The sequence below is a fragment of the Neolamprologus multifasciatus genome, chromosome 8 (assembly GCF_963576455.1).
Source record: "Neolamprologus multifasciatus chromosome 8, fNeoMul1.2, whole genome shotgun sequence".
NCBI lineage: Eukaryota > Metazoa > Chordata > Actinopteri > Cichliformes > Cichlidae > Neolamprologus > Neolamprologus multifasciatus.
Window position 1 is genome coordinate 14,962,152 of NC_140446.1, and position 27,506 is coordinate 14,989,657.

General features: G+C 38.4%; 1 protein-coding gene across 1 annotated transcript in view; it reads right to left on the reverse strand.

The window, feature by feature from the left end:
- Window positions 1–881: 881 nt before the first annotated feature.
- LOC146512706 (leucine-rich repeat-containing protein 51-like) overlaps window positions 882–27,506 on the reverse strand; it is a 129,548-nt gene continuing 102,923 nt past the window's right edge. The window contains exons 3-6 of the mRNA XM_085171178.1: window positions 3,059–3,168; window positions 2,394–2,599; window positions 2,002–2,150; window positions 882–1,127 (exon numbers count right to left, since the gene is read on the reverse strand). Coding sequence (XP_085027304.1) covers window positions 986–1,127; window positions 2,002–2,150; window positions 2,394–2,599; window positions 3,059–3,168 — 607 coding nt within the window. The 3' untranslated portion in view covers window positions 882–985. The remainder of the gene's footprint in view (window positions 1,128–2,001; window positions 2,151–2,393; window positions 2,600–3,058; window positions 3,169–27,506) is intronic.

Below are 27,506 nucleotides of genomic sequence, written 5' to 3' on the forward strand. Positions count from 1 at the left end.
CAATTAAAGATTTTCAGAGAAAATGATGAATCTATACCAAAAAGAGCCTGGAGGACAGCCAGTTAAATCAGCCTAGAAACTAATAAATGGTGCACATTTCTTTCCTAACGAGACCAGATGGCAATACCAGAGACTCAAACTTGCTTATGTGTATGTATATTTAATGAAGTCACATTTGCTATGTAGGTGGGTGTGATTACAGGCTGCAACTATACATTTTAAATGTTCCTTTGTCAGGTAATTGTTTGGATTTATTTTTAAATTCTTGCTTGATTTTAGCAGCGTGATTTAGATTGTGATCAAGTAGGAATATTGTTGTTCCAATAGACCTCTGGACATGGGGCAGTAAAGTGTTGTATGTCCCTGGGCATTCAAAGTGCCCTCTATAATATCATATCCCTAGCACTCGTCATGCAGACCCATATCATCACAGTCCCATCTTCTAGCTTATCTGGTGGGAGTCAGGACTATGTTTTCACTGAGGTATTGCCATCGAGGGTCATGCCAAATGTGCTGGATCCCTTCTGAGTTGAACAAATTTATTTTACACTCGTCTAACCACAGAATGTGCTCCCAATATGAAATATCCCAAAAGAGGAAGCAAGAGTTTTGTATTTCACAGTTCAACCGCAGTTCACTGAAGTTGACTTTACGCAAGGTCCTTCACATTGTCTGAACTGTCACAGTGATTCTAACTTCCACCGATAACCCCTGGGCCACATCAGCATGTTCAGATTTGTACAAGTAGTGCGCCGTTTGTGACATCATGTCGTGACGATGGCCACCGAGGGTCTGATTACCTCCTAATTACTACTGCAGTAATCAAGCAGGAAGATGGGTGACCATAGCCACAGCCCAAAGGTCAAAAATGAGAACGCTCACAGGATATTAGCTCAGCTGTAAATAACATGGGTACCAAGACCTGACGCAGGGAATTGAGAAAAAAAAAAAAAAAAACAGGCTGGTGACGAGAGGACAAACATTTTTATTCAGCAGAAACACTCAATGATCTCGGGGTTTTTTTGGTGCCGTGAGAACGCCAGATATCTGCCATGACCCGCTCATCTCGTGTCACACCGCTGAAGTCCATCGTCTTCAGCTGAGGCAATACAGAAATCACGTAATTCCTAAACACACACAAAGGCACACACGTCAAAGTCAGCTTTGACTCCAAGGGCACCGTGGACATGTTGAGTGCTTCCATATATGAAAATTCAGATCAGCATTAACATTCGATTTTAAATAAGGACAATATGTCTAAGTCTTTGTGAAGCAGACTTTGCTGATTTTTCACATAAATGAGAGTATGAAATGAGATGAAAATTAAATCAAGAAGCTATATCCCTGAGATATTGAACCTAATAACCTGAGACATCTAATGTAGACATAAGCAGGTATCAGAGGTGTCACATATCTCAATGTGACATTTCTCTGTCTATATCTGTAGGTGTTGCAACAGATATATGATTAGATTCAGTGAATTAGTTATTACAAATACTGTTTATAACTAGAATATTATGGTACTTGGTACAGCACTACATATATTCAGTTAATGACATTCTTCAGAAAAAGGGAGTTTAACTTTACCTACTTTAGGTAAATTTTGTACTTTAATAGGAAGAATATTTTAGCTCTTGTTTTGCCACTTTGCTAAAATAGTCATTACATTTCTGATCAAATATTCCCTCTTACACACCTGTGATTTCCCATTAAAAAAACATAGCCCCCTGAAACAACATCTCAACATATGAGTTATGCTCAACATGCCGCAAGATCTATGAATTTGTGTAAAGCAGGTGTTGTCAGGGTATTTTTTTTCTTTCTAATTCTTATTTTTTGTTTTGCTTTTCTTCTTCTCTGCTTCTGGCCTAGCCTCTTGCTATCAACTATCTACAACCAATCTAGAACCAGCCTGTGTATAACTCCACACACTGCAACTTGAGATCAGCTCTGAGAACAGAATGTCTGTCTTAAGTGAAATTGCTGAAAATGAGCTTGCACCTGTAGCCTTTGCTTGTTTCTATGAGATTGCCATGCAATGTGATTGTGTGCAGATGCTGGAGCTCTCTCAGCTTGTCCACTTCTGACAGGTTCCAGATGCTGTTGCCATGAAGATACAGCACACGCAGTTCTTTCAGCTCACACAAAACCTGTAACAGGGCTTAGTTGTAAATTTAAATCAATAAAATGCCAGTTAGCTTGTGAAGATATCAGAATTTATTGCATTTTGGGGAAACAAATGTAGACTATAAACATTTCTTAAATAAACAGGGAGAACAAATGTTGTATATAAGAAATTTGTGTAATTATACATCAAAGACAGGGACTAATTTCAGAAGAAGACACAGAGAAAACTGAAAATGAGCTATTAGAAGAACAAAAATGATTCTTACAGGTTCTATGCAGACGATTTTGTTGAAGGACAGATCCAACCATCCAAGCTTTGATGGTTGTGCAAAAAAGTGGTTGATCGTGTACTGGAGGCCAACAAGGTCGGTGAGGCTGTTATTACTGAGACGCAGAGAGCAGCTCAGGTACTTCCCCTTTGAGTTTGTGGTTAAAGGGCGGAGCAGACTTCGGGGCAGCTCTGCCAATGCACCTGAACCAAAAATAACATAATGCGACTTGATACATCATACGGGCAGCTTTGGTACTTGTTTATATGTTTTATTTCTGCTGCTTAAAGCCGCTCTATTAAAGTGATTACTGCAGTCATGTTCACAGAATTTTATACTGTAGAAATAAGAAGTGATTTGAAGTATTTTATTTTAAAATGCTTTAAAAACAATAAGTGACAAGTTTGTGTGACTAGATTATGCTAGCGTGTAGACATTGCAGTATTTAAATTCATGCATTTTGATAACAGCAGTTGATACACTAACTATAGTTAAGTGGTTTTGTAAGAGCAAGTGCTGTCCTAGAAAATACTTCCTACCAAAAAGCTCACCCCCCCCCCCCCAGGAGCACTTAAATAATTATTAATGGAAGAAATATATTTAAAAGTAAACACTATTTCATTATCTACTTTATATTTCAGGATTTATAAAAAATATACTACCTGCAACATTGCTGAGATTTTTTAAAGAAAGATCCACTGGTGGGCTATACATGTTCAGTTCAAAAAGTCTCCAGCAACAGCAGGATGAAACCCAGAGCAGTGACTGAATACTGAAAACACATGGTTGCATGAGAAAAAAAAATAAACATGTTGCTTAGCGATGAAATTCAAATGTCAACATTTGCAGTTTAAACACACACACACACACACACGCACACACACACACACACACACACACACACACACACACACACACACACACAATATAGAATGCATTCAATTGATATATATTTTAGAAGGAGAGAGAAGAAGACCAAACATTGATTATAGATCACCTCATCTTTCTACTTCTTACAGATACATGCATGCATGGAAACCACAGAATAATATCCTGCAGTAATGCAGTCCCAATAAGAAGTTTAAGAACACTTAAAAAATGGCAAAAAATATTATATTTTGCATGGTTAATCTTAACAAGGTTCCAAGTAGAGCTTCAACATGCAACAAGAAGAAATGGGAGTGAGACAAAACAATTATTTGACCATGCAAGTTATTGAAAACAAAGCTTAAACTGAAACAAGTTGTTTTCCAGTTGGTAAAACACTTAGAACCACATGCCTGTAAAAGGTCAAATCTGTGAAAAAATGTGGTTTCATCATCATTTCTGTCAAGTAGTCACATTGTCATGATGTTCTGATGGCAAAAGCACAAAAAACATTTCGTTTTTAACGTTGTCAGATTGTTGAACTGCATAAACAGGGTCTCTTGCAGGACGCCATTGCTACTGAGGTGGGAAGCAGTAAGACAGTCATTTGGAATTTCTTAAATGATCCTGGGGGTTATGGAACAAAAAAGTCAAGTGGAAGACCCAAAAAGATTTCACCAGGACTGACGAACCAATTGGCAGTCCGTCAAGACACTGGAAATCCTCGACCCAAATTACGGCCGTTAATGGTGTCGACTACAACTTCATAACCATCAGACAGCATCTGAGACTGAAGGGCTTCAAAACCAAAAAACGTCTTCAAAGGCCTCATCTCCTTGAAAGCCACAGAACTGACCGTTTGGACTTTGCAAGAGAGCACCAAACATGGGACACTTAAAGGTGGAAGAAAGTTTTATTCTCTGATGAGAAAAAAAAATGTAATCTTGATGGTCCTGATGGTTTCCAACGTTACTGGCATGACAAGCAGATCCCACCTGAGATGTTTTCATTTACAGGGTTTACAGGGTTTTTTGGAGGTGTGGTCCTAAACTTTTGATCAGCTGTAAAACATTCTGTTTAATTTAAGCATAAAGCGTTGTTTTCAACAAATAGCTCAAAAAAAATGTTTTGCCTCACTTCCATTTCTTCTTGTTGCATGTTGAAGCTCTACTTGGAACCTTGTTAAGATCCAACCATGCAAAATATGATTTTTTTTTGCTGTTTTTCAAGTGGTCTCAAACTTTTGATTGGGACTGTACATTGCCAACCAAAACATGACAACATGATTATTGATTACATTGCAAGTCAGTCAGCTAAAGCACATAATAACAATGTTAGAGCTTTTGACTTAAATCATACCCTGGAATCAAGTTTTTCAGGCTGTCAGGAAGTCAAGGAATGCTCCAATCCAATATTTGGATCATGTATTGTACCAGTCCCAACTTTAAAAGCTGGACATCGTGTGAATGTCATGACCAAAAATCTTACAGCACAACCCTGTATTGTATGAAAAGATCAACGCCTTTTACCTGGCATGCCTATTTCCTCACGCCATCTAAAAACATGGAGTCCAGATGAACTGGTGAGTCTGAGTTGTCCACGGAACCAGATGCAAACATGTTTACCTATTATGGTTTGGAAAAACTCACCTGTCTAGAATATATGTCACTGTCTGCATTTCTATTATTGGGATATATAAGCTCCAACTCTCCTGAATTGTGCATCTATGCTGACAATGTACGAGCACAGAAAAATAAACAGAATATGAGTTTGAGAGGGTAAATGGAGGACATATTCACAAAGAAGAACTCAAAGGACAGAAGAGGTGATCATGGAAAATTACATCCATCAGCCGGAGATTTTTCTCACCTTGTTGCTCGCTCAAGATGTCAGTGTCTGTGTACGCTTCGCTAATAGCACAACAGCACCTCATTGAAAGAGTAAGGACTGTCCTTCAATAAGATATGAAAATGACAGTGAGCCATAGTGAAGGACAGAGACAGAGACAGAGGCTGGAATCAGGATGGGTTTGAACAAATGTTTTGGAAGTCAGAGTATATGAGGTATGTAAAGGAGATATCGAGTGTTTATTTACAAGCCGCATGGTTCATCTAATGTTTAAGGTGATCTTCAAATTTATGTCCCACTGATAAATTGCGTATAAGCATATGGGAGGGTGGTGTCATTGGTGTGTGTGTGTGGCTGAGTCTTCTTAAGATCATAGATCAGGAAACAGGGTCATTCAGATGAATAAAACATCAAGCAGGAGACCAGATGGAAAAATCTGGACTTCTTTCCTCCCTGCAATGGCCATGAGTGATGTGCTTAATACCCATGTACTACAGTGAGTCCATTCAGCCGCACACAGTAGGAAGCTGAAAAATCTGAACAGCAGTGGTTTGAAGGGATTGAATATTCATTAGGGCACAGTAACACTGTAGGCTATAGACCTGGATAATCAATATACAGTACTGTGCAAAACTCTTGAGCCACTCCTTATTTCTTTATACACTGTAGTTTGAGCAAAAGTTCTCCAGGCTTTCTGAAAATCTCTCAAAGTCGTTCTTTGGACATTGGCAGAGGAATGTGTTTTTTTCTTTGTTAGTTTTTATTAATAAGGTGATTCTAATGGAGCTACTATTCAATAATTTTGCATATTTCAACAAGGTGAGCAGTGTGTTCTTAAAAAAGCTGAGGAAACTGGAGAGGTGGAGGAAAAATATCCAGCTACACAATATCGAGTATATATTCATCCAGTCCTTCAGTTTAGTTCAGTTGAAATGAACTTTTAACGGGTCTTACGGATCCGTTGGTTGCAAATTACATAGACCTTTATAGAGTGATGAATTCCACTTTGAAATGTTTTAGCTCAAACTATCATCACTATGTACAGAAAGGGTCAAGAGACAGGTACAACAATGAGTGTCTACGGCTATCTGCAAAACACAGTAGAGGCTCTGTCATGAGTTGGGAAATGGATGGAAGTACAACACAATAAGGTACTGTCAAATCTTGATCCAACATGGAATACCATCTGGAAAGCTTGTGACACATTGCCAATGGAGCAAAAGCATAACTACCTAGTGAAAACAGACAGGGGAACACTATCAGTCATGGATTGGCCTCATCAGAGCCCAGACCTCAACATTACTGAAGCAGTGTGGGATCATCTTGACAGAGAATAGAACAAAAGGCAGACAAAAAATGTCTTTCAAGAAGCCTGGAGGACTATTCCTGAAGACCACTTCAAAAATTTAGAAGCAGCAAGCTTGCCCAACAGAGTTCATGCTGTGTTGAAGAATAAAGGTGGTCACAGCAAATGTTAACTTTAGACCCTTGTGCCTGCTCTCCAAATTTCCAAGCCAAATATAAAGAAATGGGAGGTGCCTTAAGACTTTTTCGCACTATAGTATTTTATAGCTGTTTATTCTCAGCTGCACTGTCCACTGCTTTACTCGGCAGATGGCTGTCGCCAAGTCTCTTTCCATTTATTAGCACCTTACATTAGCGTGGTACTGGAAGTGGAGAACTGGATGCAAGTGAAACTGAAATAGCTCTAAACTAGTTTAAACTGCTAAGTGCTATCAGTGTAATGGGGAATGAGGAAATATCAGGCGAAGGTAAGGTACTGGGCTCAAGAAACATAAAACTCTGTTCTTTCCTTGTATACTGTATTTCTGTATTTCTGTAAGCTGAACACTTGCATATGACCAAAAGCCATGAAATAAATAAAGTCCAGGTTCTGATCAAGATTTAGTAAGATAGCTGAACCTGTGTTCTTAAGAGTCACATAGCAGAAAAGAAACAGAATGGACACTCTGGTCTGAAGAGTTCAAATCAAAGGTCAAAGTGATATAAGAACTCCACATCACTCCTCATCCAATTCAGCTCACCCGCTTCAAACAAAACAACAATTATGACATTGTAGACACAGCACTGAAATGACTCATTTAAAAACAGCGGCTTGAAACACAATGCATGTTTTTGCATAATCGTTCAGCATCGATGTGCTGCTAATGTTTGGACTGCAGGATTGGTAGAGCTCGGGAAGCCTTTAGTGTTTCACGTATCCCTTTAATTTCTTTCCGCACTCGCATCTGCATATTATATAGGTGGTATAAGCAAGAAGAACGGCTTAATACAGGCACATTTTCAGCCTGCAGTAAGAGACCTGCATAAACACAGCCGCTGTTGTGTAATACCAACTTCTGTGGCGTAAGTGCATCTGCCATTGTCCCCTGATGAAAGGTAACGGTATTAGAAGAATATGCCTGCTTCCTGCTTTATTCTTAACTATTGTATTTGAACATTTAAAACAAAGGAGATGGATTATTTCTTCATGTGACATTCAAGGTGATCCACAGCGTATTCAGCATGCACAGCAAAACAGCAGCTTTCTCGCAGTTAATGTCATTTTAATTATCTTAACATTAACTGTGCAGGAAAAAAACTGATGCCATGCTGGTCAAGCAAAACAATTTTAACACTGTCTGTTATTTAGTTTTTGGGTTTTCTTCCGTTTGACTGAATATATATTTAGCCAGTCACACATCTAAGCTTGTTATAATAAATATGAGTGAAAACTACGGTGGCCCCTAGAGACAAAGCACGTACAAACTCCAAAACACTTGCAAACTCCAAAACACTTGCAAACTCCAAAACACTTGCAAACTCCAAAACACTTGCAAACCCCAAAGCACATGCAAATTCCAAAACACAACGGAAGTGCTCCAGGACGCTAGGGGCAGTGTTGAGCTCGATTTGCAAAATAAACGGCAAGTTTTTTTTGTTTGTTTTTTTTGGGGTTTTTTTGAATACGTTTTATTGACAAAGCACAAAATACAGATATACAGATACAAAATAGCAAACACAATGTCAGGGGGTTCATATAAAAAAACAAAATAGACACAGTCTATTAAAGAATCACATGATATTGAACAGGGAACATAAGTTTATGGTTTTGACAACTTTTTGATTTTGAGAATGTTGTATGGTTTTAACATATTGTTTGGTTTAATTTAAAAAGCACCGAAAGGATGGTTTTGCGTTAGAAAATTTCGACTTATGTATATGAAATTTAGCCAATAATATCAATAAATTAATCAAATAAAATTCGTTTGCCCTGTGCATGGGAAACGGCAAGTTTGTCTGTGTGGGACAGTCTAGTCTCCGTCGCGCTTCCCAGGTTGCCTAGCAACCATGATACTAACCGCTGGAAACGTGTCATACAACTTTTTTGACAGAAATGAAGGAAAACATTGTTCATTTGTTTGTTTGTTTCTACAAGAGCTTTGTGTGATTTGATAAGTATCTGAGGCTGAGACCACAGGACAGTAAAACATGATTTTTGGGCTTCATTTCTGTACTGAACAGTCATTTAAGATTAGTTAGTAAATAACAATTAGCTAATATTGTTCATGAGACTAAAGTCATATCACTTTGGTAATGTAAATATAATATGGCCAATATATAGTTATTATACTAATCATTATTAGCTATTACAGCAGTGAACATGAACTCTGTGTCAAATACTGAGCCTCAGTACAGATTCAAGTTGCAGTTATTTATATGTCTTATCACCTTAAATCTTCACTCAAAGACAAGTATCTTTGACAGTGCATATATAGGTGTATCATATATAAGAGAGAAATGTTGTTCCTTCAGTATGTTGGCATTACTAAATTTGGCTCATTGCTTACATACATGTGTAAAAAGAAATTGTATGAGCTGTGATAACTGTTTCTGATAGAATAAGGAGTAGACTGATATATTGAATATTTCTTTATTGGGTGAGAAAATCATACCATGTCATAACTGCTTTAAGTCATACAGAATAGATATCAGAGCCTTAAACAGGCTGACTTCTGCTAAATGGGTCAAACTGGGCAGAAAGTCTACAAACACATAACATCCTTATAGAATATGATGTAACACTATAGATCAACTTACCTCAGAATATATAAAGCATATAAACAATTACAGCAATATGATGCAACAAATACAGCAGTGCTACTAATCCAAAATACTCAAAGCTTCACAGAACTGAAACAAACATTTATTTTTAGGTCCATTCAGCTGCTGATACATACTTTAGGTTTCTGAATATTAAACTTGTTTCTGCCTTTCATTGTTTTTAACCTAAAGGCCCTGAGTACTTTCTCCCACACTGAAAACACTGGAATGATCAAATTATTTGAACATTACCTAATAAGACTGATTCAGGACAGACAATTAGTTATGTTAAACTTTCCTAGCAGTCCTTCACAAACAGGGAACAGTCTGTCTATTCTCTCCATCTGTCAGCTGCTGCTGGCTCCTCCTCTTCCTCACACACTGCTGAGTCCTGGTGGATCATCAGGGGTGCAAAGCCTCACAGATGATGTGCAGCAGTGGGTCCCTCAGTCTGTCCTCAGTCTGGACACTTGCAGTTGTCACACATGGAAATCAAATGTGTGATAAGCTGCAGGATTCAAACACAAGTGTAACTTATAAATACATGTTCATACTTTTATTACACAATCAGAGAGAAAGAAAAAGAGAGAGAGTGCAGGACAGACAGACAGGTGACAGTCTCAGGTGTATACACAGCTACAAAACAGCACAAAAGAAGGAGGATTGTGTTATTACAAAACAAGAAGAGTTCCCAGATGGTACAGTGGACACATGTGTGACTGCTGTGATTAAAGCATCTTTCTTTCAGCTTAACGAGTGAACCGTCAGCTCGTTCAAACGCACGTTAAAGTCCGTTTGGCTCAACACCACCGAACAGAGGCAGCAATATAACATAGCTAACATTAACGGTGCAGTGAATCCTGCTTGTGCCGTGATATTCAGGACTGCAAACCGAGCAGCATCACTGACTTTCAGCTTGTTGTGTTTGTGGATATATGACTGACTTTAATTATCCATAAAATCATCACATTCTCTGTAAGATTAAAGTCAACTATTGAACGGCGTATATTTTGAAGTAAAGGCTTTAAAACCAAGTTAGTACAAACATCGCTAATGTCACATAACTTTCCTGACATGTGGCCAACAGTAATGTTTTAATGTTCTTCATTATAAAAACATTTGCGCATAAATAAGTGACATAATATTCAGTACTTACTTCTGAAAGTTTACTCTTCGGCGGCTCCGCTTCCGCCGTTTTTTTTTGGGCAAAATTATCCACACCGCCGCTGCCCTATGAAATCTGGGATATGTTGGGCCATGAAGGCTACACTGACCCATTCTTAAAATTCAGGGAAATTAAGGACGCATGTGAGGGCCGCATTTTGAGCAGCCTTTGAATTGGGACAGCCTTCGTCGTGTCGCTGTGACGTAATCGGCCTTAAAATGCGGTCTTTAAGGCTGCAGACCCCAAATCCGGTCACTGGTACTTCCTGGCTTGTGTAGTTACTAGGTAACAAAAGCTCAACACTGCCCCTAGCGTCCTGGAGCACTTCCGTTGTGTTTTGGAATTTGCATGTGCTTTGGGGTTTGCAAGTGATTTGGAGTTTGCAAGTGTTTTGGAGTTTGCATGTGTTTGGAGTTTGCAAGTGTTTTGGGGTTTGCATTTGTTTTGTCTCTAGGGGCCACCGTAGAAAACAGCTATTGCTACAGCAGAAGAAAAAGGAAAGTCACACCCCTAACTCAATGCACTGTATGTATTTAAGTTACTGTTAGTGTTTGTTTGCTCTGTGCTTAATTGGGGTCTTTGCAGTACCAGTCAAAAGTTGGCCTTTCAGCAATATATGAGCATCACCTAATGCTGTGCTGAAAACAGTGCCGACAGTTTATTGTCTTCAGGGTTATGAAAACAATGTTTAATTTTAAAGCTGTACTTTTTGTACTTTAAATGTTTCAGATTTGTGCTTAAAAATGATATTATGCTATCCTGCAAATGTGATTTTGCTGCATCTCTCAGCAAACACTTAAACTATGCTATCCTATCCTGGAGGTGCATAGATCCCACACTCAAAATGCATCATTCATAGCTGAATATGAGAAATTTATAGTGGTGAGTTCATCGCTTATGCCCTTTGCCCAGGGGTACAAAGACATACACACATTCTGACATACACAATGAATGCTGGAGTGTGCACAGTTACTGTAAAAGTACAACGATCTTGGCACACAACTGCATTACCGCACACATTAAATGACCATGGATACAATCAATATTCTGTGTTGCCCAAAGGGACATAGAAACAATCTTTTTTCCAAATTCTACCTCCATGAAATTCTACCCCAGTGCTCAGGCTTTGCCCTTACCATGTCTCTTCCTTTCACTCATTATCGGCTCTACTCTACATTAAAAAGCACTGATCTTCTCAATTTCACCTTCTAATTCTCCTCGTCTGCTTTTCATCAGTCTCTCCTATTTGTCCTTAACAACAGCTGTGTGTCCCTGTCCTTCAGAATCAGTAACAACAGACTTAAAAAGAGGGGTATTTTCTCACCGCAATTTCCCCTTTTCTTCTTATGTAATAAATGTGTTTCTTCTTCTCTTCATGCATATTCTTACTTTTGTTCTGTCACTCTCTCTTACTCTATTCCCCACCCTCTCCTTTTAGTATTACGTAGGAGGTCATGCTATTAGCACACTGGTCACTCGGGCTTCTCGTGGCATGGGCACACTTTGCTGCTTACCTTCTATTAAGAATATACTGACAGGCCATCAGTGGCCTCCACAGCCAGTCACTCTCTTAAATTCTCAGTTGTGTAGTCAGTCAGAAAGCTAGTATATCTGTCAGCGAGCTGCTGTGTCAGATGGTCATTCAACCAGTCACACAATGCATCAGTCATGTCAGTCAATTTGACAGGCAGCGTGGGTAAAGCAGTTTATCAGTCCATTAGTGAGGCAGTCAGATGGATGATGTATACAGCGATGCTACTAATTAGTTATCCAGTCAGTTGTACTGCTTTCATCAGAGACATACGAGCACATAACAGAAAATAAAGAATCTTTACTATTACTTTAGCAGGCGGTGTAACTCAAGTTCTGATAGTACTGTGTTTGTTTGCCTAGAATTACTTCCTGACATAAATAGATCAACAGTTCCTTTCTGTTGAGATGATCCCACGCTGTTTCAATAACACTGAGATCTGCGATCTGGGGAGATCAGTTCATGACAGTGCGTTTTTCTTTTACTGCATCTATTTTACCAAAACACCTGCAGGGCACCGACCCTTGAGGCCTGGAGTTGGACACCCCTGCCTTAAAGCCATATAAATAATTGTTTATTCCATCAATCAGTTCTTAACTATTACTATTTTGTATTATTCAATAAATATAGTTATGCAGCTAAATGTAATCAATGGGGTGGGAGCTCTCTGAATCTGGCTTGTTCTGACTTCCATAGAGGCCAGATTGCATTTGGATCTAGGATTTTCGAAGATGGGTGAATGCCTCGGGCAGATTTTGTGGTGTGTAGCAGGTTGAGGTGTCTTACTGGCTCTACGGCTGTAGAACCAGTAAGACACCCAGTTAGATCTACTGTAAGGTTGCTGCATGTCAAAGTGGCATCTAAATTACATGAATATCAGAACCTATAATCTATTATAAGCAGAACATTGCAGATGATTCTTGTTAAATCACTTGATTTGTCAATGGTATATGTAAAAGTCCTCCTATCCTGCCATAAATATGAAATATTTTAAGAGAGAAATAGGTGCCGACAGTAGTTGTATTAGGCTACAGTCACAGTGTTGAATAACTAAGAAGATCAAAACCTAAGTAGGCTAAGGATTCTTGCTAAAAAGCATGTATTTATTTCAAAGAGGGCAACTGAAAGATAAAACTAAAAAGTTGGACAAAGTTGTTACTATCTCTTTCAGTCTTTTTCATACCTTTTGTTAACTAAAGATCACTGGGAGCCCTTTTATCAATACAACCTGTATCACCCCCATTCAATTTAACAAAGTGACTTCAGGGAGTTGCTCAATACAGCTCAGCTGGAGCAGGTGGGGTTAAGTGCTTTTGTCAAGAGCACCACCAGAGGTTTGCTTGTGAAGAGTAAAAGCATTGCTCAAAGATCTGCGCTGGGAGGTGCACTCCAGTCACAGGCCACAATTTTCACACTTACAGATTTGTTCAAAACTCATTACATAATTAGAATACATATAACTGAGAAAACCTAGCGTTACGGTATAGAAAAATAAATCATGTTACACTGATCCTGTTCGGTCCTTTTGATGTTTTACAAACCTTGGTTGAAGAACCACTAACAGTTCAGTTAATAAATTTGTTTTAATAACTCATCATTTCCATGCAAGATCAGAGAGTTCAGTATGTGAAACTTGAAGTAGAGCAGTCTACTGTCAAGGCTAAAGCCCCTAACATTTAAAAAAAAAAAGTTAAAGTATGCATCAGTAAATGTAATCGGTCCCTTCTTTTCCCATGGCTTACCTCAGAAAAACTAAATTCAGCCTGTGAGTTTTAGCAGAATCATACTGAAAGACAGTCAAATGACCATCGGTGAAACATTTATCTTCACTGGAGGATTGACCACCTCTGTAAACTGCAAGACTGACATTATATGCCAAGCTGTTAAACATTAAAACTTCTACCTGCTCAAAATTAGCGTGCCATGCTAGGTGTGGCCTTTAGTATACTGTTACTGTGAGCTTAAGTAGGCTCCAGTAGATGTACAGACAAACATATAACCTTAAACGTTGAAATGCTGACACTTTTGAAGCAGCAGAGCAATCCTTGATGCTCCAACCTTTACAGACCTAAAGCCTGTTTCTCTGCTAATGTATAGAACTTTACCCGGGTAAGAAGCTTTTAACAAACAAGCTCACTAGCTAATAAGCTAAATTTTTGGACTGCTTGATTTAGCATATAAGTAATGTTTAATAAACATGATTGCTAGCAATATGCTAAAAACTGCTTAATTTATCCATGTGATGAAGTTAGATGATGCTAAGTGAAAGTCTAATTAGTGAATCACAAAGCTACATTCACTCACACTAAGTCTTTTTGCTGCACAAAAAGAGTCTTTGTAATGTAATGAAGCAAAATTAAGACAGATACTTGTTCTGTATTTCAGTATTTCGTATACTTCTCCTGTTTAAAACTGCATTACTAGCATTTTTTGTGATTAAGGGTACACAAAGGGATAATTATACCGCCTTAAATGAGCTGCATGGATTCATTCTCTGAAATTAATTTTCCATGACGCTTCAGGATGAGATTGCTATGCATCATGGAGGTTTGCATGCCGTGGTTGTACAACTCACTTAGAAAAGGAGCATAGAGCTAATTACACTTAAGCCTTATCATTTAAGCTAATGTTCATGGGTAAACTTGTAAACATTAATTGTCTAGGTCAGTTTTTCTTTTAGTTGAAGTTCAGAAGACAGACATGACAAACCCCCTTGAGTTTCTGCAGACCTTCCAGAGACCCACAGAAGATTGATAACTTTCCATTTGTAGTGGATGACAAGCCCCAGCCCAAAAGGAACTGAGCTTTACAGCCTGAGTCCTTAAGTGCAGTAGAAGAAAGTGTACTCTAACACAGATAAGTGTATTGGTTTCACACTAACCACCTGCTTCAACCAGCAATTTGAAATGGATCAAAGTGACCTTAAAAAGGTGCACTCTGATTTCTCATGTGTGTGCACAGTTGGGTTTTTTTTGTTAGAGTTTACTGATTGTAACACAGTGTAGAACGTTTCATGTTGCTGATCTGAACAACAACTAAATAAAACCAGATTATTGTTTTAACAGTGTTATCCACCCTCTTGGCTTCTGCTGCTCCCAAAATCTTATGAATTTGGTTATATTGTTGCTTATATTGTTGCTCCTGGTAATGAAAGTTATATTCACTTTCATTACCAGGAGCATAACAATTTTTCTTTGCATTGCGTACCAGTTATACCTTAATCCAACCTCACAAAGCCCCTTACATGTCAGCATTTGTGTTGTTTTAGTAAGTAATTTGTAAGTAATCTCACAGACTAATGTGTAGTCGGCTCTTTTTATCAGAATATTTTCATGTTAGACAAAAATGTGAAACTGTGTAAACTCCCAAGGGCTTAATTGTTGCAAATGCATACTCAGTGTTTTAAATTTTAGCGGAGGTCTACTGAGGAATCACTTGAGACTGAATTTATCATGTATACTGATAAAAGAAACACAATTCAACTCCTATGTGAGATTCAGCCAAACAGGCTTACACAAATTGGTACCAACATTATACTAGGAAATTTCTTCAACATACAAACAAAAAAGATCTTTATGAATGCTGACACTTAAAACCAATATTAGTCGGGTTGTGGCAAGTACTTTAGAGACTGGCTGGTGTAACTGAGAAAGTGAAAAAAAAAAGTTGATGGGGAACTTCAAAAGAGCGCATCTCAAGAATAAAAAAAGGTTTCTCTGCCTGTAAGGTTTTGGATTTAAAATAGACAGACCTGGAATTTCATCTCCAAAGTGAGATCTTAATTATAAAAATAAAACCCAACAAAGGCAAAAATCATAATTCCCAGGAGTAAAAATGAAGTACTGTGTACGCTGCGGTATGCTTATACAGATTAGGATGAAAGCATCATTCGTGTGATAGAACTGCAGCTCTGTTCAGCTACCTGCCTAAATATATCTTCATTAAGAGAAAAACCCTAGAGTGAAAAGGAAGCTTGGCAAGTGGGTGCAAGGATGTAGGACAAAACATTCCAAGAAGAAGCCTCAAAAAGTGTGTAATTATACTTTATATATATAAAATATACATAATAATATTTACAGTCAAACTCAAATAATTGTTTTAAGAGGGATCATGAGTCCGTGTTCTTAGAACTGAATATTATTTGAATATTAACACAAGTTTATAACATGTAGCACTTTGAAAAGTTCAGTGCACAACAAGAGCTTCTACAAATAAAGACAAAAACTGGTTCATCCCGAAGACAGATCTCCTAAACATAAACTTAACAACGTAGTGTATGCTGAACAGCTTAGCGAGGACCATCTGCATCTAAAGGACAAAGGTCACTCTTTCGAGGACGCCAATGTTCACATTTTGGACAGAGAAGACAGATGGTTTGAAAAAGGAGTGAAAGAAGGCATCTATGTCCACTGTGAACGACCATCTTTGAACAGAGGCGGTGGCTTATGACAGTGGTCCCGAACCCCTGGGCCATGGACCGGTATTGGTCTGTGAGTCGTTTGGTACCCGGCCGCAAGAGTTGAGGCTCGGGTGTGAAATTTATGGTTTTCAGGTTTTTATCGTTTTTATCGTTAACTCGGTTTCCCTGGGTCTTTTCCCATGTGTTATGAATAAATCTTATTTTCTTTGGTGCTGGTACTGGTTTAATTGTGTTGTATTTATCCGTAACACCTTAAAGGCCGGACCGTGAAAATATTATGAGACAAACCGCAAAAACAGGTTGGGGACCGCTGGCATATGACACCAACTGTCTGCCATCTATAATCCAGTTTTGAGATCCCTTCCCAGATGCCTTAATGCCCACTTACATCCTGGGCCATTTGACCTCAGGAAATCACATGATAGGGTGGGGCCAGGTTTCAAACTGGGTTCACCAGAAACCTTGGCTGATTGTGACCCACACCCGTTTTCACACCTTGGCTCGTGTGATTAAGTAGAGGATCAATAGAGGGTCCATGACCTTCTTGGGGACACTCCCATATGGCTTAAATCTCGGACTCTCCACCAATTACTCTTAGGACTGAACTTCTCGGATGAGAGGTGAAACGTCTTCAAGGAAACTTAAAGAAGTCCAGACGCTTTTCTTTTCAAGCTCCTTAGACTACAATGACCTGGATGACTGAGAACCTTCACAGACATACTAATGAAGATTTAAAGGAATTTGATTACAAAGGCTGAGCTTGGGTCACGATAATCTAAGTAAAATAAAGTTACATTTTTAAAAGCAGCAGGCTGCCTATTCTTTTAACATGTACTCAGTTTCAGAACCTTTAATTTTCAAAGATTTGTGTCAGTCACATTTAAACATATTTGAAATGATATGCACTAGTGTGAAGCTGGTAGGGAAGATTTCATGCAGAGCTCAAGAGACTCCAATCACATTTGAATAGGACAGAGTTGGATAACTTCACTGTTAACGTGTTAGATATAATTACACGATGAAAAACACAGTACAGATGTGAAACACATTCAGTATTATGCTGCTGACACTGGTACTAGTTCAAAGGCTCGGGAAAATACACATCCATTTTGATTGACTTCTTAAAGGTCATGTAATTAAGAATGTAATAGGAAGATATCCATCTTTATGGCCTGTCAAGTGAATATTTGACATCAGCAAATTGCACGCACAAGCACACACAAATGCACATAACCACAGACAGTCTTTCAAATGTGTGTTAACCCCTCAAAGTTTATCTGTGTGTGTGCTCTTGCACACAAAATCATAATTCATTATTATCTACAACGCCCAGGCAGTGACCTCTTAACATTAGAGGAATAAGTGATGGAGAGAGAATGTGCATGTCTACATGCGTGGAGAGAAGAATGATGAATGAGTGTGTGTTGGTGTGTGCGCATTTTGCTCCCTGTTGAAATAGGTTAAATATGTTCTGAAGACACACGGTAGCTTTTTGACACCACATAAAAAGAGGGTGAAGGGATGTATGTGTGTACAGGTTCTCTCATAAATGTAAATCACAATAAAAAAAACACATTGTGGTGATCTGCTTGGCTTGTGGGGATTTAAAAAATGCAAATCACCATAATCACTGACTGTTACTTTAAAGACTTGCTTTAAGGTTGGTGTAAGGGAGGATTACTTTAAGGTAAAGGCTTGAGTTAGGTTAATAAAATCAGTGTAATGATTTCCATCTGAAGTGATGGAAATATAGCTCTGTGTGTGTGTGTGTGTGTGTGTGTTCTGTGTGAAGATAAGAGTGAGTAACGTCTGTCTGTGGTGCCAAAGCTGAGGTTGTTACTGAAGGGCTTAATTAACTGTCACATAACAGCCAACAGAAGGAAACAATACTTAACACAGAATGTGTGTGAATGTTAGAGGAAAGTATAAAGTATATGTTAAAACACAGCAAGATTTCCAAGCTTTTGTTGTTTTTTTTTTTTTTTCTTTTGGACAGTTCTGAGTGACTTTCTTAAAAGTGGCGTGCCCGTGCGTGCCCGCTAATGCATGTGTGTGGCTTTCTGTGAAATTATGATTGCCTGTGGAGAGCATCTTTGAAAACAAGTGAGTTCAGAAAAGAGTGTTTTGCCATTGGCCTATTTGGCAAGTGGTGAATTTAGAAAGTATCAGAGGCAATAGACTGTTAAATGATGAGCTGGAAAGAAGGACCATTTTAAAAATGCATGAACCCTGGCCAAGGAATCTGATCAGAATTTTGTCAAAAGCTTCTTATTTTTTTAGGTCACAGATATCACTGGCCTTACATATTTATTCATTTATTTATTTTAAACTGGATATTTAAAATAGCCAGTTTTTAAAATACAATGAAACGTTTTTGTGTGATGTGTTTTTTCCCCCCCTTTGTTGGATTACCTTAGTGTAGTTTGACAATTTATATGCTTTTTAAAGCATATAAATATTTGAAAATCAGTGTAACATGTTTAGTTATCATTGAATGACACATAATATTATTCTTATTTCAGCTGTTAGCAAAAACATATTTGTTTCCACAGTTTTGTCTCGTCTCCCTTCCCTCACCCCCAACTGGTCATGGCAGCTTCCCAACCTGAGCGTGGTTCTGCTGGAAGTTTTTTCTTCCCACTGTCACCAATGCATGCTCATAGGGGGCGTCATCTGATAATTAGGCTTTTCTCTGTATTGTGTTAGGATCTAAGAGGGCAAGAAGCCATTCTTAATATCATACACTCCCCCACTGTCGTGAAAACTACTTAACATAAAAGTGGTGATAAAAATAATGACTTTAAACTCATCAAAACAGGCAAAACAGTATATCACTGCACTAATTTTCCTTTTTTCTATCAAAATATAAAGAAATTAGGGGCAGCTCAAGACTTGAATATGAACATATTGGCTGCTTTATTTTTAAAGCATTTCCATTCAAATATGTGATGAAGCAATTAGGAATTAAAATTAATATGTAGTAATCTCTTTCTCAGGGCTAAAAGAGGTCAAAAAGTTTTTCATGTGCATGTGTGGCTACTTCATAGAGGTTCAACAATTATCAACAATGACTCTTAGCAGCCTTTAGAAAAACTTATGTTTTTGATTTCTATTCTATTCTGGTTAGAAAAAGTCAAAACAGTTACTGTACAGCCTTCTTTATAAAAACTGTACTCACATCAAACTGTACCAGGATCACAGTCAATGACTGCCTGAATTCTGTATGTAAGGGCAAAACCAGGAAATTGTGGTGGTAGAACAATCTATACTTTATTTCTAAAATCATTGAAAAGGGTTGTTGGAAAACAATTATGTGACTAATTGCACAGGAAGGGTTTATTTAAAGAGTTTTACTTTGGATTTAGAGCATATCATAGCACAGACACAGCATGCTTTCAGAGTGCAGTATTACCTGAGGTTACTAAAGTTGTGAAAGTAAAGTGTGAGGCAGAGCTTCGAGCTCCTCTTCTGTGGAGGAGGCAGACACCCTACTATTCAGACTTAAAACTTTGATGTTTGACAAAGCTTGCAGGTAGAGCAGGCTAAGGTGACCCTGAATCATCCTTTTGTTACCCTGTTACTTTCTATGCATTTGTATGCCACTATTGCACGGCACTGACTTTGTGTCCCCGACTCCCCCCCCCACACACACTTTTTTCTTTGTTTCCTCTGTCTCTGGCCCTTGAGCTGCATTGCTTTTTATCTGCAGTTGCCCCCCACCATACACACTGTTCATTGTTATATTTTGCCTCTCTATGTTTTTTTGCCTTCTCTTTCCTCTCACCCCAGTGAGCCGAGGCAGATGGCTATCCTCCCTGAGCCCGGAGCTGCCAGAGGTTTCTTCCTGTTAAAAATCAGTTATTTTCTGACACTGATGTCAATACTCTTTCATAAAGAAACAGAGTTTTTATCTCTTAAAATCTGAACTATCTTGAGATGATGAGGTATTTAACTACAAATAAATTCAACTAAAAACAAGTTCAATTGAGTTAGAATTAAGTTACAAGACAAGATTGGAAGTTTTGCCAAGCAAAGTGTGTCCAGTGTTGGTTGGTGTTTCTTTATCTTTAGCTACTGTTATCTCAGGACAGTAATATTTCATTTTATGAAAAAGCTCATCAACTTTAATGCAATTAGCAATTTATGTGATAAAGTATTGATATTTTGCACCCCATACTTGATACACTATTACCACACATTAGTATGGCGGTAGTAATAGTATGGTGTATTGATTCCCCCCCACACCCAGTTAATATTGGCCAACTGCTGGTCTTGAAAATCTATATTAGTGGATCTCATGTAATTAAAGGAATATGACAGTACTAAAAGTACTGCTTTTGATGCTTTGCTTCATATTCTCTCTCTCTCTCTCTCTCTCTCTGCGCCCCAAAGATATCGGTCCTAATGTTGTTAAAATCTCTTAAAGTGCTTCAAGGATCATCTGCTGTGAAGTCGGCATTAGTCTTCAGCCTTAAACGTGAAATGACTGAAACAGTTTGCCAAGGGAGCTTTGGCTGGGCACCAGTCCAAACTGTTTCTTATGTGATCAATAACACTTTAAAATCAATCCCAAACTGGAAAGTGGAGCCACTAAAGTTAATCTAAAATGGGACTAATATGCTGTATATTCTTAATTCTCATCAGCAGACTGCAGCATTTTAGGCCAACTATGCATCATTGGGAGTTGTTGTGTTTATAGTACATGGCGCCGTAATCACACAGAAATCTATAATTTAGAAAGACTGTCACTGTTGTTCAGTAGCCCACTGCATTGATAAGTTATCATCAAAACAAACCAAAAAAAATGTATCAATTCAAATCTTATATATATTCTTATATTCTAAGACTGAAAATGAGACTTGCGTCTTCTATGAATGGTTACAAAAAAAAGGTTTTTCCCGCTACACACATTTCAGATGAATAAATAATACTAATTATACCGTGAACATAAAGAGGCATCTTTATGTTGTAAGAAGCCTGTTTTTTCATCTGTGATTTTTGTTTAATAAGTTACATTTGAGATGTGAACTGTCCCTAATTTAGAAGTGACTGATGGCTCCATCAAGAGTTTGGCTTTTCCCTTGATGAGCGTTGTAATGGCTTGTTTTGCTTTGTACCCGCGGAAAGCCTTGTTCACACTAAAAAGCACAATCACCATAATTATTAGCTGGAAAACTTTATTTTCCCGGCGGTGTTGTTCACAGAGGCTTTGGGCAATGCTAATTTTCATCTATTCACTGAGTTTTAATTAAGACAACATGGATTTAGCGTCCTTCAATAACATGACCCACGGGACTAATTCAAGCTCATTTGCTTCCCATGACTCTCTAACAAAATAAAACATCTAAGACTGTTCAGTTTGGGGATTAAAATAAATTGGGCATATCCTATTTATTAATAAACGTGGGACACTGAGCCTCACATGCCAGTTCCCATTTTATTTTTACGGGAAACAATGTAATAGAGCCGGATAATCAGTCGAAACCTTGTAACTCAAAGAACAAAAACTTTCCAATCTCTAGAAAATATGTGTAAGCTTATTTTCAGATTCACAGCTAAATATTTTCTGAAAATCGTGTAAAAATAAATTGTGTACACCCCAGGCTTGTTGAATTTAAACACAGAATATCATAAACTGTGTGTGTGTGTGTGTGTTTTTTAAGTGAAACACACACACACACACATATAAATGCTTGTGGAGTCAAGAGGATTCTTCATGATGGCAGAAATACGGCTCGCAGCCCTGCCTTTGATCATAGCCTACACTTCAAAGGCACAAAAAGAGAAATTAATTTACCATTATATGGAACATTTTCAGGAATATACAATTCCTACCTGAATTCACCTTGCTTTACCTTACACTGAAAACTCAAACAGAGAAGCATGTTCTTCATTTCATGATAGCAATACGACTGCTAATCACTCTGGAGCTCGGGAGATCCTTTGTTAATGATGTGGTCAGCTATGTCAGAGTCAGTGTCGATTTTACTTAGCAACTGTGCTCAGATGCTGAAATAATAATCAATACAGCCAAAACCTTCATAGAGTATTGCCTAGAAAATAAAGGACTTCAAAGTTGTTTTATTATTTCAATTCCTAACTCTGTTCTTTAGAACATTGTTCCAGTTCATTGAGGCTTGAGACCGCATATTTAAGAGCTGCTCTCGTGAACTGCCGTCACCTTTCATTCAGATTGAGGTCTGGACTTTGACAGGGTCATTGCAACCCTGTGTTTTTTACTATTTGTTGCTCTGGTTGGGATCATTGTCCTGTTGCAAGGCATAATTCTGTCAAACATTAGCCACAGATCCTCTAATTTGACTCTAGAATAAATTGGTATATTGAGGAGTTTGTGGTCAACTCACTGACTGTAATGTGCCCCATATTATCCTCTACCCCACCACCATGCTGACACTTCACTTGGTGGTATTTGTGATGATAATCTTGCAGTTTGTCCAGAAGCACCATTGCAAAGCTAAGCTGTGTTGCCATGTTCTTTTAAGAGAGAGGTTTTGTTTTGTTTTTTAAATCTGGGAAACCTTTCCAAACAAGCCATAATTGTTGAGTCTTTTTCTAATTGCACTGTCATGAACTTTAACATGCTAATGGAGACCAGTACAGTCTGAGTCATAGCTCTTGGGGTTTTTTGCAGTTTCTCTGAGCATCTGACCTTGGAGTGAATTTGCTGGAACGCCCATTTCTGGAAAAATTGGCGACTGTCTTGAATGGTTTCCACTTTGGAATAATCTTCCTCACTTTAGAATGATGAACTTCAAATTGTCTGAAAATGGTCTGATAACCCTTCCCAGACTGATGGGCAACAATTGCTTCTCTAAGATCTTGGGGGTAAATCTGCTGTGACATCCTCTCCTGGGTAGATTGTGGCACTGTGTTATATCACACACCTGAATGCTCAAGGTCAGTAAACTGCCAAAATGTCTGCTTTTTATAGAAGTGCTCACACTTGATGACGATCAGTTAATCAAGTGCATTTGATTAGCAGCGACTGCTACTTACCCTCGTAATCCCCATGGAAGCAGTAAGGCTGTAATTAGTTTTTTTCTTTTCACACAACTGCATTCAGTCCACTGAAAACTTTCTTTTTCATATGACTGCACAAGTAGGAAAAGATGCATCTCTGAGACTGACTTTTTATCCCATTTCACCAGTTCATACCCCTGTTGATCATTTTCTAAGATAAAAGTAAATGTTTAGGGTTCTTGTCATCTTTTAAATCAAAAATTAAATAGGATAGGTACTGCATGACTGACTCCAAAAAGGTGTTGACCAAATTAAAGTGTCAGCATATTGCATTTAGCAAGCAACTAAGTTATGAACTGCTGCACTCTGTATAGTCTGTGATTTGATTCTAGTTACCTTCTAAGGAGAATTTGTTTTTTCCTGCAGTGCGTTTAGTTATAGTTTAGTTCCATTCTGTAACATGTTTAATGAGCCAATGTGTGGCCAGAATCTAACACAGTGTGTTTGACATGTATTAGCTCATTTTGAACGAGAACTTTGACTGCTTTTGTTTCTCCAACTTATTTTTTACAGTCCTCAGCTTCCTCATGGTTGAGTTACAGCCATTAAAAATGCTAGCCACTTTAAGAATTGAGTCTGACAACAGCATCTGTGGGTAGTTATGAATGTGCGAAAGCTGAAAGCTACTGGCTGTGTATTAGTAGGATAAGCTTTGATCTGTTGCTGACGTGAAAAGCGAGTTCTTTTATTGAGTTGTTTGATTAATACCCAGCTTGCACATCAAATGTTTAGTGCACTGGGCAATCGCTACAGTGGAGAAGTTGTTAATGGGTCTCATCATCTGTCACTATGACTCTTTAGTGTAAAATATACTAACACCACCATCGTCACCATGATATAACCGAGAAACTGTTTAAAGTTTTATTACTCAGCTTTAAGCCAAACGTCGCCTTTGTTATCTGAAGATCAATTCTGGTTCTCACATCCAAATGACATTTAAAGAAACTGATCCACATCAATGAACTGCTTCATTAGTGAAAATCCAAATACATTATTGCCACTATAAATAAATGTTTATTCTACATACAGTAAGCCCATTATACTGTGCACAGATGGGCTCAAATCAATAAAATTCTTTAAATGAAAACATTTTTTTCCACAGCTTTGACTATTTGTTTGCTTTATTAAGTATGTTTTTTTCCCCTGTATTAGTTTGTCTAATCTTTCTTTCAACAGACATTCAAAACTTTAAATGTGCTTTTCTGTATTAAAGGTGATAAGAAAATAACTTGAACTGCTGAACCAACTGTAAACTCAGAAGCAGTGATTCAACAGTGTTAATATATGTATATAATAATAATGATGGTGATCATAACTAGGGTCATACGTGAGTAGGCAGTCCCTGTGGCAAAGGGATCAGTCTAAAAGCAGAAGTTAAACAATGGCACAAGGTCATACATGAGAGAATAACTGTAATACTGGAAAATGCTGGAACATTCATAAAAGTGCTGAGACAGACTGAGGGATATATGAAGCGTGCTTTTATGTATAGTGGGAGAGTGATTAACTGACGGCACAGAGTTGTGCCAGAAAATTGGCACAAAACAGAAACAAAGGGAGGAAGTAGAAGCGAAGGCAATAAAACAAGTAAAGTGGAACCCCGACTTATGAAATTAATTCGTTCCAGAGGGTCTTTTGTAAGTCAAAATTTTCGTAAGTCAAAGCACCTTTTTCCATCGCCTTTTGAGTGAGGCGATGCTGGCTGAAGACGGAGAAGATCTACAGCTGGCTGAAGACGGAGAGAAGTTCTTGGTGGAGGAGGTGGCGGAGGTTGAAGAAAGCATACGTATGCATGCATACATACATACGTGTACATAACATTATGGAATTTAATTTAATTTTTGAAAATTTTCTATTTTATCTATTTCGTTACGCGGGCATTTTGCCGTACCACGGGCAGAAATATTGCCGTTAAGTGCCTTCGTAACTTGAATTTTTTGTTAAATGGGGTCTTCGTAAGCCGGGGTTCCACTGTACATTCAAAACAAAACAGGAAGTGACTATACTGAAACCCTTTAGATGGCTGCAATAATGCACCTTGTGTTTTACCCTACACTATCTGTAGCAGGAAGTGGAACTTCTACAATTAAACTGGATCACACATTGTACTTTTAAAATGTTACCTGGAAAACAAGGACAGTGAAAGGAGCAGCTGATAGAAAGCTGGACCATATTTCAAGGCATCCATGTTGCTGGCTTCCCAAATCGGCTTGGAGACCTACTTTTGGTGCCTCTTTTAGGTATCCCACTGAAAATATGAGTTAGGATTGATTGCTCACTTGCTGTAGTCCAGTTTATGTAGTGAACAGATCAGAGTAGGTTTGATGTTGTGAAGTAGAGACACAATCCCAAAGCCTTACTGGTTGGATTATGCCCTGATATCTGCTGGTACAGATGACACTTGTGTGCATTAAAAGCAAAACAAATGTGATGACGATAAAAGTAGAAAAGCTAAAAGCATGGCCATGACTGGCAGATAGCAGGGGACCACACTCGTGTCAATGTGTGTGCTTAGGATTCAATAAAGATAAAACTTTAAGAGTGTATGCGTGTCCCTGCGTGTTAGTGTACAGTAGCAGTGTCAGCAGTGGGACAACATTAGTGAGGGTAGGGGAAATGTCAGCCCATCCATCAACATGACATCTGCAATCTCGCCTCCTCTCTGTCTCTCTATTCGCGTTCGTTCTCATTCATTCGGTTACGCTATTCTAAGCTCGTTCTCCTCCTCCTTACTTCTCTTGCATTATTCCTCTCACATGCGTTCTTTGTAGTTTTCTTTTTTCACTCCTTTAAATATCTCACTTCTCTGTCTCTACTTATCTCCTTCCTATTTACCTCTGTTATTCTCTCTCCCTCTTTTTCCCCATTCTCTCAGTTGATACAGAAATCCATCTCATTTGCGTGTCCCAGAACAGAGCAGACGGCAACTTATTTTTCTGTGTGTGTGTGTGTGTGTGTGTTTGTTTTACAAAAACAATCAGATGCTCAGAATGTGGCTGCCCTTTAAAAAAGCTCTATACAAAGCTGCTTTTTTGGCTGAGCAGAGCACTTCCAAAAGTTGAAAACAACTGACCTTTTTCACCAGAGCACATGTGACATCAACTGTTGTTTTTATCAGATGACCAGTCATCACAAAAACAGAGTACTGCAGTTTCATTTATATTTATATATATATATATATGTCTCAAAAGAAAGGTGTGCAAGATGTTGATTTACTGCATTTATTGCTGGTTGCCAGCACAGCACCTGCCTCGGTTGTGGTGTGGGCAATCATGTAATTTTGCATTGTTTCTACAGAGAGGACTCAGCACATAACTTATACAGCCTCAATCTCAAATTCTCAGCTACATTAATACCCATACAACATGCTTGCTGTGACAGGGAACAAAATATATATTTTAAAATCCCCTTCGGAACTCGGGGCACACGGGAAAGTGGATTTCTGGGGTGTTATAATGCTCCTCAGCCTCCCTCTTCCCCCTCTTGTCAGCTTGTGTAAACTCAGAAGCTGCCCCTATAAAGGCCATCAGCAAAGAGGGTCAAAGGTCAAATTGATTGAACTTTGTGTCGAGTGCCTCGACCACACGGCTGATGCACATCATCGAGGGCAGATCTACAGCTCACTGAGGGGTACAGCTTTTCTAACAAGAGCTTGGACACTTGCAGTGGCTAGTTCCTGCAAGATGGATTGAAAAAAACAACAAGAATCCATCCAGGAATTGACAGGATATTTAAACTCTGATATATACAGAATATAGGTCTTGATTTAATAATGGATTGCATTCATATAGTGCTTTTCTAGGCACCCAAAGCGCTTTACAATTCCACTTTTCATTCACTCTCACATTCACACACTGGTGGAGGCAAGCTACAGTTGTAGCCACAGCTGCCCTGGGGCAGACTGACAGAAGCGAGGCTGCCATATCGCGCCATCGGCCCCACTTAGACACAATAGGCTTTGCATAAAGTCAAAGGCCTGTGTGGATCGATAAATATAGTTTAAAATACATAGAAAATAAAAAGGCAGTTATTGTCAGCTTTATACAAGAACTGACATGTATCCCGGTGACAATACGGACAACGTGGGCGTAAATGCTGCTTAAAACTGATTACACCGTCTCCCTGCACAACAGT